This window comes from Spea bombifrons, chromosome 13 (assembly GCF_027358695.1).
Source record: "Spea bombifrons isolate aSpeBom1 chromosome 13, aSpeBom1.2.pri, whole genome shotgun sequence".
NCBI lineage: Eukaryota > Metazoa > Chordata > Amphibia > Anura > Pelobatidae > Spea > Spea bombifrons.
Window position 1 is genome coordinate 28,286,107 of NC_071099.1, and position 15,556 is coordinate 28,301,662.

Below are 15,556 nucleotides of genomic sequence, written 5' to 3' on the forward strand. Positions count from 1 at the left end.
GCAACTAGAAGCAATGGCGTGTATTGATTTATTTAACCCATTAGTTAAAGGCGATGTTCTAGCTTCCTGTAAACATCATTCTTAGAACTGTTTAAAACCGGGCTAAGAAACGCTCTAGCGTGTCAAATTCTGCTACTTTTTACTTCCTTCAGGAAAAGCCTAAAATGTAGGCAGCGGTGCTACAAGACAAGAGGGCAGAGAGGTTAGAAAGCAACATAGCAACCGAACAAAAATGTTTTTCAATTATTTTTCCCCCCGTAATTAAAGCTTTTGGGAAAATAAAAGTACTTAATGTTATAACATGTACATTTCTATAGATGCAGAACAGCGCTTTTATGACCGACCCTCCTAAAAGCTAAGGGCGGCGAATCCTCCGTTTTATTTTAAATATCGCTTATAGTTTTTTCGTTTTTTTTCCTTAACCCCCTAAGAAAGATCACAAATATTTTAAAACCTATTCACCATTCAGCACTTAAAAACCCAACATGCAAAATAAAAATGATAAAGGCACATGCATTTAACATACAGCTTTTATATATGCATATATAGGTGTGCATATATACATATATATATAATTCTAATATTGCTGCAACAGATTTCATCGTACAAAACAGGATATTAGCTGCTTTTTCTAACAGCATAGAGTTTACTATTTATTCGTGAAATTCTATACTAAAATGTCATTCAGCTCTTGACATACTAAAATTATTAGTTTTTTTTGTTCATCACATTTAGCACCCAAAATAAGACATATTTTCTATTATCCTATCAGGTTTATATTACACATATTTAAGAAAATGAACAAAAAACTTGTACTTCAAAGTAAAGTATCGATTGGCAGGGATGACGTATTTAACAGATGAAACAGCACCATTGTGAGTTATACTTATTAAGTAATCATCGTTACAATCAATGAACAGTGCCCTCTGCTTATTGTACGCGCTCGTTTACTCCTGCCAGCATTCGGGTATTAAAATGCTATTTTGGTATGAAGGATAGTTATTATAAATGTTCAATAATATCATTCCAACTATGAAGTCCTCCCCCAATCGGCCCGTGCATGGATCTTTCCAAAACGGAGCAGTTTGATTGGTGCAGATAGTTGTCATAAACCAATAAACTCTCTCCGCTCTTAGAATGTTCTATTAATTCATACTTTTTGGGGACGTATTCAGACACAATAACAAATGAAACAAGTTAATTGCTTGTGGATTAAGATAAAGCTAAAAAAAAAAATCATTATTTTATCTCCTAATATATCCCCAAAACAGCCCGGAAAAATATATTAGATTATTATTTCCTGATTTTAAATCTAACATGTTTCAAACCCAAAGTTTGTGTCTTGAAGCCCATTATACAAAAAAAAAGCACGAAGATCTTTTTAAATGTGTTTTCCGATCACAAAAATCTAGCTAATTTCCTATTCTCACTAAAGTTATGATATTAGCAGAGTATTCTCCGAATCTTTTAATTAAAGGGACAGCAATCTACGTTCCGTAGATCACATTCGGATAATCTAAGATTATCTCTGATCTATGGACGGTGATTTCAAGCTGTCCTCGGAAATCACCAAGAATTCAGCTTTAATTTCCAATGTGATAATCATTTAAATTAAGTGTTTTTTGTTTTTTTTTGTTATTAGTGTTTAAGTGCAAGAAGAGTTTAAAAAAAAAAAAAAAAAGCAAAAGCATTGCAGGTTTTTTTTAAGCTGTCACGATCAATTTTGCTGCTTAAAGTCCATGGAAGCAATTTTAATATGATAAATAAAAAAAAAAAAAAAAAAAAAGACATGCAGATACAGAAAGACCTTTTCAATAGCAGTTAGGGTCCCTGAGTCCACACTGAGTTTTGAAATTGTCCACACATGCTCACAAACCTTAGAAAAATATGTTCAACTTCCATATTTATCCAAACCTTAAACAAAAACCATTTACTCTTTAAAACGGAACACACAGGTTGTGCAAAAAAAAAATAAAATGCTAATACACCGAATACTCACACATGCTTTTAAAATGATCGTAATTATTTACACGTCGTTACAGTTGTAAGCACCTTTTTTTTTAGTGTTCATATACACATCTGAAGAGTCATAACTGGAAATAGTGGGGGGCATCGGGGTCATGCTGAATATACTGAGCATTTTAAGGGTTCTAGAAGCCGAGGTGAAGTTAAAGACGGTGGTGAAAACCCAAAATCAGGACTAATGCGTGGTGTTCATCAGCTACCAAGAATATTATTTTCGCATAAATATTACAATAATTCATCAATACAATATATTAGTAGTGGTGCCTTTACCAAGGTTCTTCTAAACAATACATGTGTAGGGCTGAACACCGCTACCCTCCACACACCCACATATGAAAAATACTTGTTTCACCGCCAAATTGGAATCGCCCATGCATAGTGACCAGAAGATCCTACGGTCAAAAGTTTGGACGGCACAGCTGGCCAGAGGAACCCGAGTTCCGCTGTCAAGACTATTTTGACCAAGATGGGACTGTTGGCAGCGTTCCTATGTCTTCCTGAACTCCCCGACTACAAACACTGGGTTTTCCATGAAGTACCGTGGCCTGCTCCCTTCAGATTATCAGGACATGTTGGTACAGTGATGGACAATCGGGTTACCCCGTATCCCAAAACCCAGAAATTATCCGAGCTTCTGTAAACATATGATCGAGGTGCTAGCTGAGGGCTTGCAATGCTCCAGCGCAGAACTCCCAAAATCCTACACATGACCTGGGCTGCCACATTGTTTCTTCTCACCGCTCTCCTCACCAGAATTCCCAACAAAACTAAGATAAACGCGGCTCTCTTACCAGTTCGGGACGGCAGGAAATTATAAAAAAGGCTCAAACTTTGACCAAACTGATTTAGGAAGTGCAGGAAAGAACATGGACAACGTGGCGCCAAATTAAATGCTTAACAAAACAGTAAAAGTTTAAATCGGGAAATTATTTTGTTTAAAACAAATGATATTAATAAAATTAATAAAATGGTGGCAATAACCATAAAATGATAGTAGGATTTTTTGACTTGTGTTCGAGGTGAAGAAGGTCTCCACCTCTGTAGCAACCCAGCTTTGCAATCTCTAAACATTCTCAACCTGATCCTTAGAAAGTACCCCCCCATTCGTTACATCGTCATGTTCCTGCATTCCATGCCTTACACCCTTTTGTTACGACTTACGCTGCCATCCTCAACCTACAGCCCCCTTTCTCCTTTTGCGAATCATTGCAGCCCTCACTAGCACCTACACAGGATTTCCCCACCACCACTCACACTCCAAACAGTGGTCTTCATTTCTATCTCGCATCCCTTCATTTTTGCCCGAACACTATGCAGTGGAATCTGTAACTCTCAGGGGGCTATGGGGGGCGTTTTAATGATGGCAACCAGCAAGCTTGATTAGAAGCAATAGCACCTTTTAACGAAAAATCCACAAGCGAGGTTTTAAACTGAAAACCTCATCCTTTCAAAGAGTTTCTGCCAAGCGTTTGCAGAAACAGTGCACTATATAACTTAAACATACGCGCTCGGACACTCCAGTGCTGGTGGGTGATTTCTGTGGACGTATTAATACTTTAACTGTACTGTCTGGAGTAATACCCAACAGGAAAAGGCTAATGGGAAAGGAGTGTGGGAACATGGAGAAAAGATCAAGAGGAAGAACAGGCGAGGAGAAGACATCTTATGTATACATAGCAAGAGACTGGTACGTAGAGCACATTAAACAACCCATAGAATTGCAAATGTATCGTTCCAGAGTTGCTTGAAATTGTTCACCCTGCCTGGTTCTGATTACCCCGGGCCGCGCTTGCAGATGATTTTTTTTCCATTGTTCATTTGCAAACTGGGCTGGAAGCCATCAGAAAGTCAGGGGGGGGTCAACAGATTCAAAATATGTTCTCTGTGGATGTATACATTTGCTTAGACGTCTGCTAACACCATAGGTTGCTTACTGTGCTTTACTGAACTGGATTCTGTTTCACCCATGTGACCACAGACCTCGTATGCAAATGAAGCGATGCGTCACTTTAACAATTTGCATGAGGGGTCTGGCTGGTGAGGTCGCTGTTGGGACAAGACTTCACAATCCTGCCAGCTCAGAGGAGAGAGAATACCTCAGGCCTCATCACCAGGGCTGGTTTGTAAGATCTCCTCAAGCGCCCAGTTGGATCAATCAGTTCTAGGCTTTTGATGGATCCACCTGCGTACAGAAACATATACAGACGCTGAACATTTAGGACGGTGTGAACCTGTTCCATAGGTTTGAGCTGCTGTTGGACTAAATACTTCCCATAATCCTTTGCCAGCCCCTTAGGCAGCTGGGCAGTAGTCGCTCACTTACCAAATGGAACAGCCCTAGTCCAGGTTACATCCTACAGCCAATACTGTTAATGGAGACTCATTTAAAGATGTCTACCAGTAAGTAGACAGATTCTCCAAACCCAAGCTAGAACCTCTGTTTTGGTTACTTGCAGAATCCCAAGCAATAGGATGGAAAAGGAAGAGAGAACAAAGGTGACCATGAATATGGGATATGAGGGCGGAAGAGGCAAGATACGGTAATGCCAACCCATGAGGCATGACAGGAGAATTGGGGTTAGGGATAATGCCCATGTTCCTGTAAGCAGCAGGAACAAGTTCAGTAGTTGCACTGGCGCTGCCGTGGCTGGCACAGGAAGGTGCGATGCTTGATGGCAGTGCGCTCATTGAAATGCCGTGCCAAGTTTTGCCTCTGCAGACTCTTGCGGCTGAGTTTGCGTCTGTCCACCGCTGCCTTGGCGCGCTGCAGACGGGCGGCCTGGCCAACTTTCCCCAAGATGGCAGCTTTGGCAGAGACGGACGTGGCATGGTGAGGTGTGCGTCGCTCCACTCTGGTTTTGGACGGGGACCTGAAAAGGTGACATGATAGGTGAGCAGCTTTTTAGATCTTTGCCTGCATATTATCTAAATAGTAACCAATTCCTCATTTTATCAAAGATTCCTAGTGGCCACTTTCACCAACAGAAGCCACCGAGCAACAGATAAACTCTCTAACATAGCCTCCTGCGTTAGCGAAGATGCATCATTTCCATAGAAGCAAATCTTAATTTATTATTGATGTTATTATAATAAGCTGACCATCAGAATGGTCTAATTCTCTCGCTTCTACATAATGCCACATTCTCTTCCCCATTAATAACGTTCTTTTAAAGTCTACCGCCATCTCTGGCACCTTTTTGTAAGCCGAGGCGTTGTGACACCCTACTGCACGTCTATCTGACACCCTGTTATACTACTTACAGCTTAGTCTCGTTCTTACCTGTCTCTGGTTATCTCGGAAGTGTCTGGCTCCACCACGATGCTTCCGCTTGTGATGTAAACCGACATGCTTGGGTGTTCTATTAGGAGGTCTTCCAGCGGACTACTTCCCACCACCGCATGGCCCGAACCTTCTGCGGTGAAACAGGGGGGAGGGGTAACAAACCAGCTCTCGTCCATCGAGTGGGATGGGTGGGGTGGGATGGACCAGCCAATCCTCTCAGCTAGAGAGTGGGGCAAAGGGCTGGGAGTCCTACTGTCTCCTTGGCCAATTGTCCCATCATCCTCTCCTGAGGTGTAGCTATCTGATGTGGGGTGGTGTGGGTGTCAAAGTAAGAGAGGGTAATCCATGCCATAGGTAAAGAGAAAGATGGGGATCACACACATACATTTCCAAGGAGAGGGGTAGGATGGGAAAAATGATAAGGAAGGCATTATTAGTTTAGGAAATAACTTTACCATATTGGGGTTATTAACTCCTTAGTAACCCATTAGTGAACAACCAAGGAAAAAAGTTACACACGCTGGTAGACCCAACATTTTAAAACAGGACCTAGACCTCACTCAGGGTCATTTAAGGTGTGTCAGCCAATGGGATAGTCATCTGAATTAATCTGAGGATGCTTAAGCAGAGATATCTTTCAATCCTGCCCTGGCAGCAGCCCATGAGATCTGAGATTTACACGTCTGTCTGTCTGTAGAGTCTTTAGACTCTCTCTCGGTTGAGGCACAGTATATTAATTCTGCAGAAACCTTAAACCCCTTCCCTTCGCTGGTCTGTCAGACAGGTACGTCTGCACTAGGAACAGGGATATATACAATCATGCGTGTTGGTCTTCCACAGAACAATATAAAGTGTCTGTATGAGGAGACCTCTGGGATAATATATGGCAGAGCCCTTCGGTTGGGAATCAGGATGTTCTGAAAGTATATTTTAAATTAATATAATACCCAGGCATGTAACGTGATATTAAATGAATAGTGTCCCGAGCCACCAATTATCTGGATGTGAGCATCTGCTGCTTTCTTCTACATATACACGAAAGCGCTTGTAGACCACTGCTCATAGCAGCCATTTTGTCCCTAGGGCAGCCATTTTGTTCCAGCAGGCCAGGCTGCCAGTAGCTTGTGTTATCCCAAGTTACACATAAACTAGCTTTGGCACCAAGACTCTTTCGTTAAGGAATGCTATACATAAGCTGCGATCACAAACGCTCCCACACACCTGGCTGGTGGAGAACAAGATGGCCGCTCACAGAATATGTAGCAGAAGAAAGCAAATGCCCCCATCAAAAATACCCACGGCAAAGGGAACATGTCATTAAGTTTATTCCCATAGGAAGGTAGAGGTTATTGGCTAACCTGGGATATCAATAATGAGCCAGCCATCATCATCTTCTTCCTCTGCCACAAAAGCATTGGGTTCTTTGGGTTCGTCGGCTGGTCCCTCGCTGAAGAAGAGTCGGGTGAAACGCTGGAACATGGTTAGGAGCTGCTGGGGTTGCTAGAACCTCTGGCGGGGGTAATGGGAGGGTTGTAAACAAGGGGGCTCTGTAAGTCTGGAGGGGTCAGCAGAGTCCAGCGGATGGATTTGTAAACATCAGGCTTCTGTATGGCTTGGATAGAATAGCCCTGCGATAAAAGGAGAAGACATAATGGCTCTCAATAAAGAAAATGTCCTCCTATGAATTCCCTCTCTATGGAATATAGCGTCATGGAACGAGTGGTGTGTGTGTAACAGAATCCCATCTGTAGGTCTTGTTTACATCCCGGCAGCCTGCTCTCCTGCAGTACGGTTACTTGATCTTGCACAATATTATCTTAGGAACAAAAATGTTTATCTTTGGAGGAAACACACGATAGGGGGGAAGTTTTTTTATCTACTTGAACCAACAGTTGGACAACCTGGCCTGTATAGTAGAGGAGGACCGTAATTCAGTCCTCAATGCGGAAAGACAGGCGTCAAATCCAGAATTTCCACCGCCCGGTGTCCTTGGGAGTAAACCTGGTCCAATTATGGAAGTTGGAACCGAATTAAAAGAAGCTTTAATGAAGAAGAACTTTCAGCACATTCATAGAATGAAACAGAACGTCCCGAAACGCTTCAGGGGATGTTCCGAAGAAAGCTTTAGTACGAGAATTCCTGGGAACCGACGGCCAACTAGTTCTTATCTGCTCTCACAATCGAGTTTCTACGAAATGCATAATAAAGCATTGATCTCAATGCCAACGGAGAGGTGACATTACGGCGATCTGGCTGGACAACATCGAGATACAGAGCCGAGATATTTCCACACCCAAAGACATGTTTCGCTGTTAGATGTGACCTTTTACCCAGTGCAGGGAGTACAGAAAGGGTTAAAACAAGTCACTGCTGCCTCCCTTTGGGATTAACTCTTACACAGCAGGACAACCCTCCCCCATCACATGTAATACGGAGCCTTCTGTGAGATTAGCGCGTGAGTAATGACCCAGAACCGGCCGGGATTAACAGGACACACCAGCAGCCGACGGAAACAAGCTATATCTCCACCCTGCCTACCTATACATACATGTATATATATATATACCGTATATACACATACATATATACAGGGTACCTATAGATAATATAACAGGGGGTACTCTTCTATAGCCCTCCTGGTCACTTTTTAGGTTTAGTAACGTTATATTTGGCTCGCTAGACTTCTTACTCTCTCGGACTCGGTCTGGGGTCACTGCGTTCCGCTGAGTGTTTGCATGTGGATTTCATAAAGCAGCAGATGTCCTGCTATTCTCCAGCCCACCCAACAACGGCTGGGATGTCCAGGCCTGCATGTTGTGGGGTACTTTGGATAAAGTAAACACAAAGTCCTTAAACTACTTAATTCAAATAACTACTGCTGGCCCTCCTGTTGTAGACACCCGGTTTTATTACACGGGGGGGCCAAGGCTGGCTCTATACTATAGGCCCCTAAGCAGTTTCTAGAGCGCTGAGGGTCTGGAGGAACATCACCGGGGTCTCACGGCGCATAGGAAGGGAGCGATGGGTGCGAGAAATCATGGGGTCAGCCCCACACCCAAAATTAGGTGATGGAAGGGACTCGAGATCTCAGATTGTGTATCAGCTCCGGACCTCGCATTGCTTTTTATATACTCCATAGGAACAAGCCTGGACTAGTCTGAACGATCATTAGTAATGTCATGGATGGTGCAGAGAGATTTAGCTTTGTGACATTCTGTAAGAAAATATATAGGGCCAATACAAACTTCAAATAATTGGATCACATAAATGTATGTGCGTCAAAAATAGGCAGAGTCACTTAGATGCAAACAAAGGTAAAACATTTAATACGAACAAAAATAAAAGAAGAATATAAAAAGAAGATAACAAAAATAATACAAAACAAGTCTTACAAAACCTTGGAAAGGGATTTAGTTCATGACATCTGTCCTATGCATTCCTGAGGATGGAGGGAGGGAGGGAGTGTTGGGACGTGAAGAGTCCGTGGATGGCAAGTACATCTCTCCTCTACCTCTCCTCCATGCCTCTCTTACACCAAGCTTATATATCATTTGAAAATGATGTCAGTCTATTGGTCTTCACCTAATTAGGTGTTCAAACATGTTCACTTAGGTCTTACACGCCCAAACCCTATTTTAGGTGGTCGCTGTACGTATATTGTAATGCCCTTTTAGAGTTACTACTATACCATGCATTAGCAAGCTACTATCCTATCTATAGACTGCCTGTTCAGCAAATCCTTCATTCTATATTTAAGGTCAAGGAAACCTTGAAGCTTATAATTGAAACCTTTTAATATATCTTAATTATCATTTATTTATGAACAATAATTACATATCTTTGACTATTGCCTATACTAATAATTATATATGGTCCATTTCTTAATTGAGGTTAGAAAATGTATTAGAATATTTTACACATTCAAATCCCTGCCAAGCTCCAGCCTACCCCGGCGCAAAACACACAGCAAACGAGAAATCCCACAAACCGGCCTTTTCATTTCTTTTTAATATTCTCAGTATTTAGTAGAGCAGGGCCTCCTGTACCGAACTGCATTACGTGGGTTAAATTAGTATTAATTCTCTATGGAATCTGCCGGCATGAATAATTACAGGTAAATAAGCCGACCTTCGCTTTTTACTTCCAGAACGCCAGAATTTTTTTTTATAATTAAGGCCCTTCGGGGCTGACCCTTTTCCCTACTGTGGCACAGTAAGGGTTAATGATTGCCGTGCATCTTGAACCTTTTGCATTTTCACTCAGACAATGGCAGGAGCTCACGTTCCATACACACAATGACAAATATGCGTGCGCGTGCCAGCGCTCACTCAACTGGTATGTGAAGATCTTTAGGGGGCAAATATCTGTGGGATACACCCCGGGGGGGGGCACACAGTGTGGGCTGGGGCAACAACAACCATATTCAAGCCAGAAGCTGTATGTATATCAATACACTACACCGTGGGCCAAGAAACAGCATTCATTATAATTCCCATCATCCACAGCCATCCATGGCGAAACGTTATAGGAATAAATAGCGACATCCTTGCACAACAACGTACTGAACTACGCAGAAACCTAGATCATGTTTTCTTCCATAGGCACAGCTTCCCGGTGCAGGCGGATATCACATTACATACAGCGTCACACAGAAGCGATACACGGCTCGGCTATCCGACTCCAACAGCGTCCACACGTATAGAGCAACCTTCTTACATACCTGCATGCAGAGACAGAAGTCAGCCTGAGGATATCTAACTTGACGTCCTCTGACCTTGAGAAGGTCACCTTGTAGGCTTGCCGTCCATTTGTTAGATTGCGAGTTCTGCAGGCCCAGGGTTTAGAGATTAGCACATGTAGGCTATTCTTTTTATACCCCAGAAACGCACGATTTAACCTCTACCGGACGTCCCGCGGAATAAGGTTTTCGCTGCTGGGGTGAAATGTTTATAGGAAGCTATTTTTAAAGTGTCAGAATTCTCCGTCTTCCCCACCCCAGGGAGGATTATGGATGCCCTGCACCATCCCACACCGGGCATCTTGTTCCCAGGCCACATTTAGAAAGGAAGACAGGGAATCCTGGCGGTTATAAGGAGATAAGAAGCAGAACGTTATGTACTGAGGTCTGGCACCCAACCGAGACACCGAAAGCCTAGTGCTCTACGTTATCTGCTCGGTAGAACCAACCTGACGTTGGGCTGCTTAGAACCGTGCTAGATTTATAAGTGCTTATTATATGGAAAAAGTGCTTAGATGCCAACTCTGGAGCAATCACTATGAACATTCTACTGGTTTCCATAGCGATTGCTCCACATTAGAATTGCTCATTACAATCATCACGAGCCTCGCTACGTATTATGGTAGGCCAACCATGATGAGCTTCTCCTGAAAGTAGACCTGATGCATCTCAATGCATAATTAACTAGAAAGCTTTCTTAGAAAAACCCCTTAAGGTTCTAGAAATTAGGTCAGCGGCGGAGCATGTCGGGTCACCCACAGAGCATCTTTTTGTTTTTTAATATTGGTACAGAAGCCATCCGTCCTCCACATTGGAAAATAATCATGGGTGCTCCTTACACAAGGTGTAAGCACTGGCTCTAACTCCATCCCTTCGCTAGCCGTTACGATGGGCCACCTCTAGCAGGTTTCTAAAGCAAGAAGGGTTGGGCTGGCCCTGTGTAATGTATAGCTATACGTTATATGGGGTCAGCCAAGCTCACCGTTTAGTAAATAAACCCCAAGATGAACATGCATTTAGTGGGACATGGAACCTTTTAACGGGGGAAGCAGCTCTTTTCTGAGATGGACGGCCTTCTGGTGTTCTAGTCGATGTTTGTCGCGGTCTGTAATGCGACACCGAGACACACCTCACAACAGTTATCCCGAGTGTATAAACACAACTTGAAACTCCACAAAGAGCTTTGACTAGATAGACAATCACAGCAACACGATCCTTATTCACGTCAAACGTGAAGACGGATCCGTCCCACACGACAACGGCTCAAGAATCTCCGAGGGCTGAGAATTCCGGTTCTAGCAACGGAAATATGAAAAGCTGGAGTTAACCCCTTAACCACCATTATACCACGCCTAACGAGACCTGCCATATACACCAAGTATATCCGCCCCATTGTATAGTGTATGGAAATAGGAAGATGTGTTCTGGGTGCTGCTGTACTCTGGGAAAGTAATAATTTTTCCCAATTTAACCTTATTTTTTTATAAAATCGTGATCTGCGCCCCTGTGGCAGAGGTATTTCAAGACGTTTTTCGGGATGGACAGGGGTGACGCCTTTCCCGTGGTACTGCCCCAGCGGAAGGGGTTTGAAGGTAAACAGCTTTATTTGGGATGGCAGGGAGCAGACGATAAACACCGGGGTTATTCTGAGCACATCCCGACAGTTCAGCGGAGGACAGACGGGAGAGCGTGACGTTCAATGTCATATGCAAATTGGACGCTTGTCATCGGATCCTTCTATTTGCAAGCCTCGGCGGGTAGGATCCGTGTATATACTGAGCAAATTACTAAGGCAATGATACTCTATAGCACAGTACGAAAACAGATGATGCAGACAAATAACATGTGTATGCATTTAACACCTGTGCTTATATTCCCATCATATAGATTTTCATAAATTCTCCTTCACTCGTATCTACACCCCCGTAGCTGCCCTCACTGCTTCCCATAACCCTTTCCCTGTAACACTGTATTTAAAGGCATAAGGATGGGATCCATGGGGCAACAAGTGCTATAGGGGGTGTCATATGGAGCAAAATAAGGAGTTCTAGTATGGGGATAAATGGTGTAATAGGTTATGTTATAGGTAGGGGTTATATGGCATAGTAGGGTAAGATTTAGGTGGGGTTATATGTAGGGTTTATATGGAGTAATAGAATAAGTTATAGGTAGGGGTTATATGGAGTAATAGGTTATGTTATAGGTAAGGGTTATATGGAGTAATAGAGTAAGTTATAGGTAGGGGTTATATGGAGTAATAGAGTAAGTTATAGGTAGGGGTTATATGGAGTAATAGAGTAAGTTATAGGTAGGGGTTATATGGAGTAACAGAGTAAGTTATAGGTAGGGGTTATATGGAGTAATAGGTTATGTTATAGGTAGGGGTTATATAGAGTAACAGAGTAAGTTATAGGTAGGGGTTATATAGAGTAACAGAGTAAGTTATAGGTAGGGGTTATATAGAGTAACAGAGTAAGTTATAGGTAGGGGTTATATAGAGTAACAGAGTAAGTTATAGGTAGGGGTTATATAGAGTAACAGAGTAAGTTATAGGTAGGGGTTATATAGAGTAACAGAGTAAGTTATAGGTAGGGGTTATATGGAGTAATAGAATAAGTTATAGGTAGGGGTTATATGGAGTAATAGGTTATGTTATAGGTAGAGGTTATATGGAGTAATAGAGTAAGTTATAGGTAGGGGTTATATGGAGTAATAGAGTAAGTTATAGGTAGGGGTTATATGGAGTAACAGAGTAAGTTATAGGTAGGGGTTATATGGAGTAATAGAGTAAGTTATAGGTAGGGGTTATATAGAGTAACAGAGTAAGTTATAGGTAGGGGTTATATAGAGTAACAGAGTAAGTTATAGGTAGGGGTTATATAGAGTAACAGAGTAAGTTATAGGTAGGGGTTATATAGAGTAACAGAGTAAGTTATAGGTAGGGGTTATATAGAGTTATATAGAGTTATAGGAAGGATTTACGGTGCCATAAATTGTAAGGTTCTGTTATGTGGAACAATATGAGGCATTAATGGGGGGATTATATGTAGCATAGATGTTATAGCTGGCTGTATATGGACCTAGGGGAAAGATTATAGGGGTAGATGGAGAAATAGGTGGTAAGGATTTTTCACTATATAGACTTAATAACTAAAGTTGGCTCTAAAAACAGCACCCGCTCTAACTTTCGCTTAGATGCAGAGAAACCATCTTTAAATCTATTGGTTTTTTTTGTCACCGCATACTGTATACTGTTACATACGGATAATATAGGGGCAGAGAGCCACCATGCATACTGTACACTGTTACATACTGATAATATAGGGGCCCAGTGTCACCGTGCATATTGTAAGTCACCTATGGATAATATAGGGGTTCCGACTGAGTTTTATTCTGCTAGCAGTGGAAGGTACTGCGTTCCAGCCGGATCACTTGAAAGGTTAGTGTTGGGCACCGAGGGTGAAGCGCAGGGAAGGCACCTGGCAGTAACGTGAATTTCCATAGAAGGTCTGAAATCCCAGGCAAATTTTTTCCACCAGATGACTCCCCACCCCCACCATACAGTCTCCGGGGTATGTACCAGACCTGGATTAAGTATTTGCATATTGATAGACGTGGGGACAAGCCTGGAAGAGGAAGGAGGGGATGTGCGGAACCGGTAACGATGGCAAGCGGGTCGAATAACCAGAACCTTCATCTCCAGCAATATCCACAGTCCGAAAAAAGTTAACTCTTCCTCTGCTGAAGAAGCCTGCATTCCTGAGCCATTAACATACAGAACACGTTAACGTAAGGATCCCCCTTTACGTAAGAGTGGGGTGTTAACGTCAGTAGGCCACGGAAACACATAGCTTAGAGGCAGAGCCCACTCAGGGACAAGGAGAGGCTAAATGGTGAGAGGAGGGAGAGGCTAAATGGAAAAGGAGCGAGGGGGAGGGGGGCAAAGAGAAGAAGGATGAACTATCGAGACAGGAGAAAAATAGTATAGAGCAAAGGAAGGAGAGAGGGAGAGGAGAACAGCAAGAAGAAGGGAGTGAGAGAATCAGAGGCCGTGACAAAGAGATGGAGATACAGCAGGAGGAATAAAGGAGTTAGAGGACAGATAAGGGGTGACATGAGCCAACCTCCCCCCCCCCAAATTTAAGGGAGAGAGTCACCCAGAACACATTTTTGCTGATGTATGTACACACATCAGACACAAAGCTGCCCCGAGATCCTACCCTCTGCCCCCCCCCTCCATCACTAGCCTCTATTGTTACCCAATAGGTCATTTGCTGACCACCAAGTGTCAGACGAGCCGGATGCACCTTGTAGGCTACACTTAAAAAAGGCCTTTTCATCTAGCGACAGCTGGTTCTGCACAGCAAGCTCCCGGAAAAGGCCGACACTGAAATGGTTAATTTTCAGCTTGCTTTGTGCCAACAATGTCCCTAAATAGGGTCCCCTGTTTTCACTGGCCCTTTGTTTATCCAACCTCCAGTACAAAGACTTGACGTAGAAACAGATCATGCTACAGCCTCTCGGTCTAACCGTTTCTGTGCCAGGGGTCATCTCGCCCTCTGAACACGATGGTGTACAGATCTATCCTGGGTGGCGCTCAGAGGGTTAATGGTACAGTAGGAACAGGCCCTTTACCCTTCTGAACCTGCTGTATGTGCTCCCGACTGACCCTTTCACCGATGCAGAGTAGGTGTAATGAGATTAGCACACATAACAGCAGCTATTGGTATTCATAGCACAGGAACGCCAACACACAGCCCTCTAAAGGGTTAATACCGGCGAGATGATGTCACGCGTACCATTAACCCTACAAATATATAATTACCACGTCTATCGGCGAATAAACACATTAAACATATCGTTGTGATAAAATATGGTGTATCTATATAACCCATCATTCTCTGTAACATTACGATACACTGTATGGAATAGATACATTATATAACATATTATATTACATATGTATTATTATATACAGTACGGAGAGAAAGACAGGGAGAGATTCCAAGAGCTACTGCTTAGTGTAAGAATATTATATTTCATACTGTCGGTCGGGTTTAAGATCCAGGTATTTATATATATATATATATATATATATATATATATATATATATATATATAGAGAGAGAGAGAGAGAGAGAGAGAGAGAGAGATAGTAAACCTTACCTTCTTTTGCAGTAGTCACTGTATACAGAGAGAAAGTCCAAGTCAATATACAGAAGCCCAGCTTGAGGTAGGTGTACAGTGCCGTATACAGTGCAGGCTCTGCCGGCTCATCTCACTGCTCAATCATTAGAGCAGCTTCAACAGCTGACGGCTACGTCACAGGTCCCCAACCCCGCCTGGCCTGTGACATCACAGCCACCCAATTGGTGAGGGGGCGGAGACTGGCCCCAAAAAAGAGGGGGGTGGGCTCCGTCTTCTGCAGTTTCGTCATTGGTAGGGAGTCTGGATTGGCGCAGCGAGTGCAATACTATAGAGAAACATTGTAACCGTATACCGGCGCTTGT

General features: G+C 42.9%; 1 protein-coding gene across 1 annotated transcript; it reads right to left on the reverse strand.

The window, feature by feature from the left end:
- Positions 1–4,304: 4,304 nt before the first annotated feature.
- Positions 4,305–15,352, reverse strand: TP53INP2 (tumor protein p53 inducible nuclear protein 2). The gene is made up of 4 exons (XM_053453796.1): positions 15,213–15,352; positions 6,667–6,936; positions 5,306–5,609; positions 4,305–4,895 (listed from the first exon to the last, which is right to left on the reverse strand). The coding sequence occupies exons 2-4, from the start codon at positions 6,785–6,787 to the stop codon at positions 4,646–4,648; spliced, it is 675 nt and encodes a 224-aa protein (XP_053309771.1). The 5' UTR covers positions 6,788–6,936; positions 15,213–15,352; the 3' UTR covers positions 4,305–4,645.
- Positions 15,353–15,556: the final 204 nt, after the last annotated feature.

Coding starts and splice junctions, on each gene's coding strand:
- TP53INP2 (XM_053453796.1), bottom strand. CDS start 6,787: ATGTTCCAGCGTTTCACCCGACTCTTCTTCAGCGAGGGACCAGCCGAC. Junction 5,610..6,666: donor GCTCATTATTGATATCCCAG/GTTAGCCAATAA, acceptor ACCCCACATCAG/ATAGCTACACCTCAGGAGAG. Junction 4,896..5,305: donor TCCGAGATAACCAGAGACAG/GTAAGAACGAGA, acceptor TCACCTTTTCAG/GTCCCCGTCCAAAACCAGAG.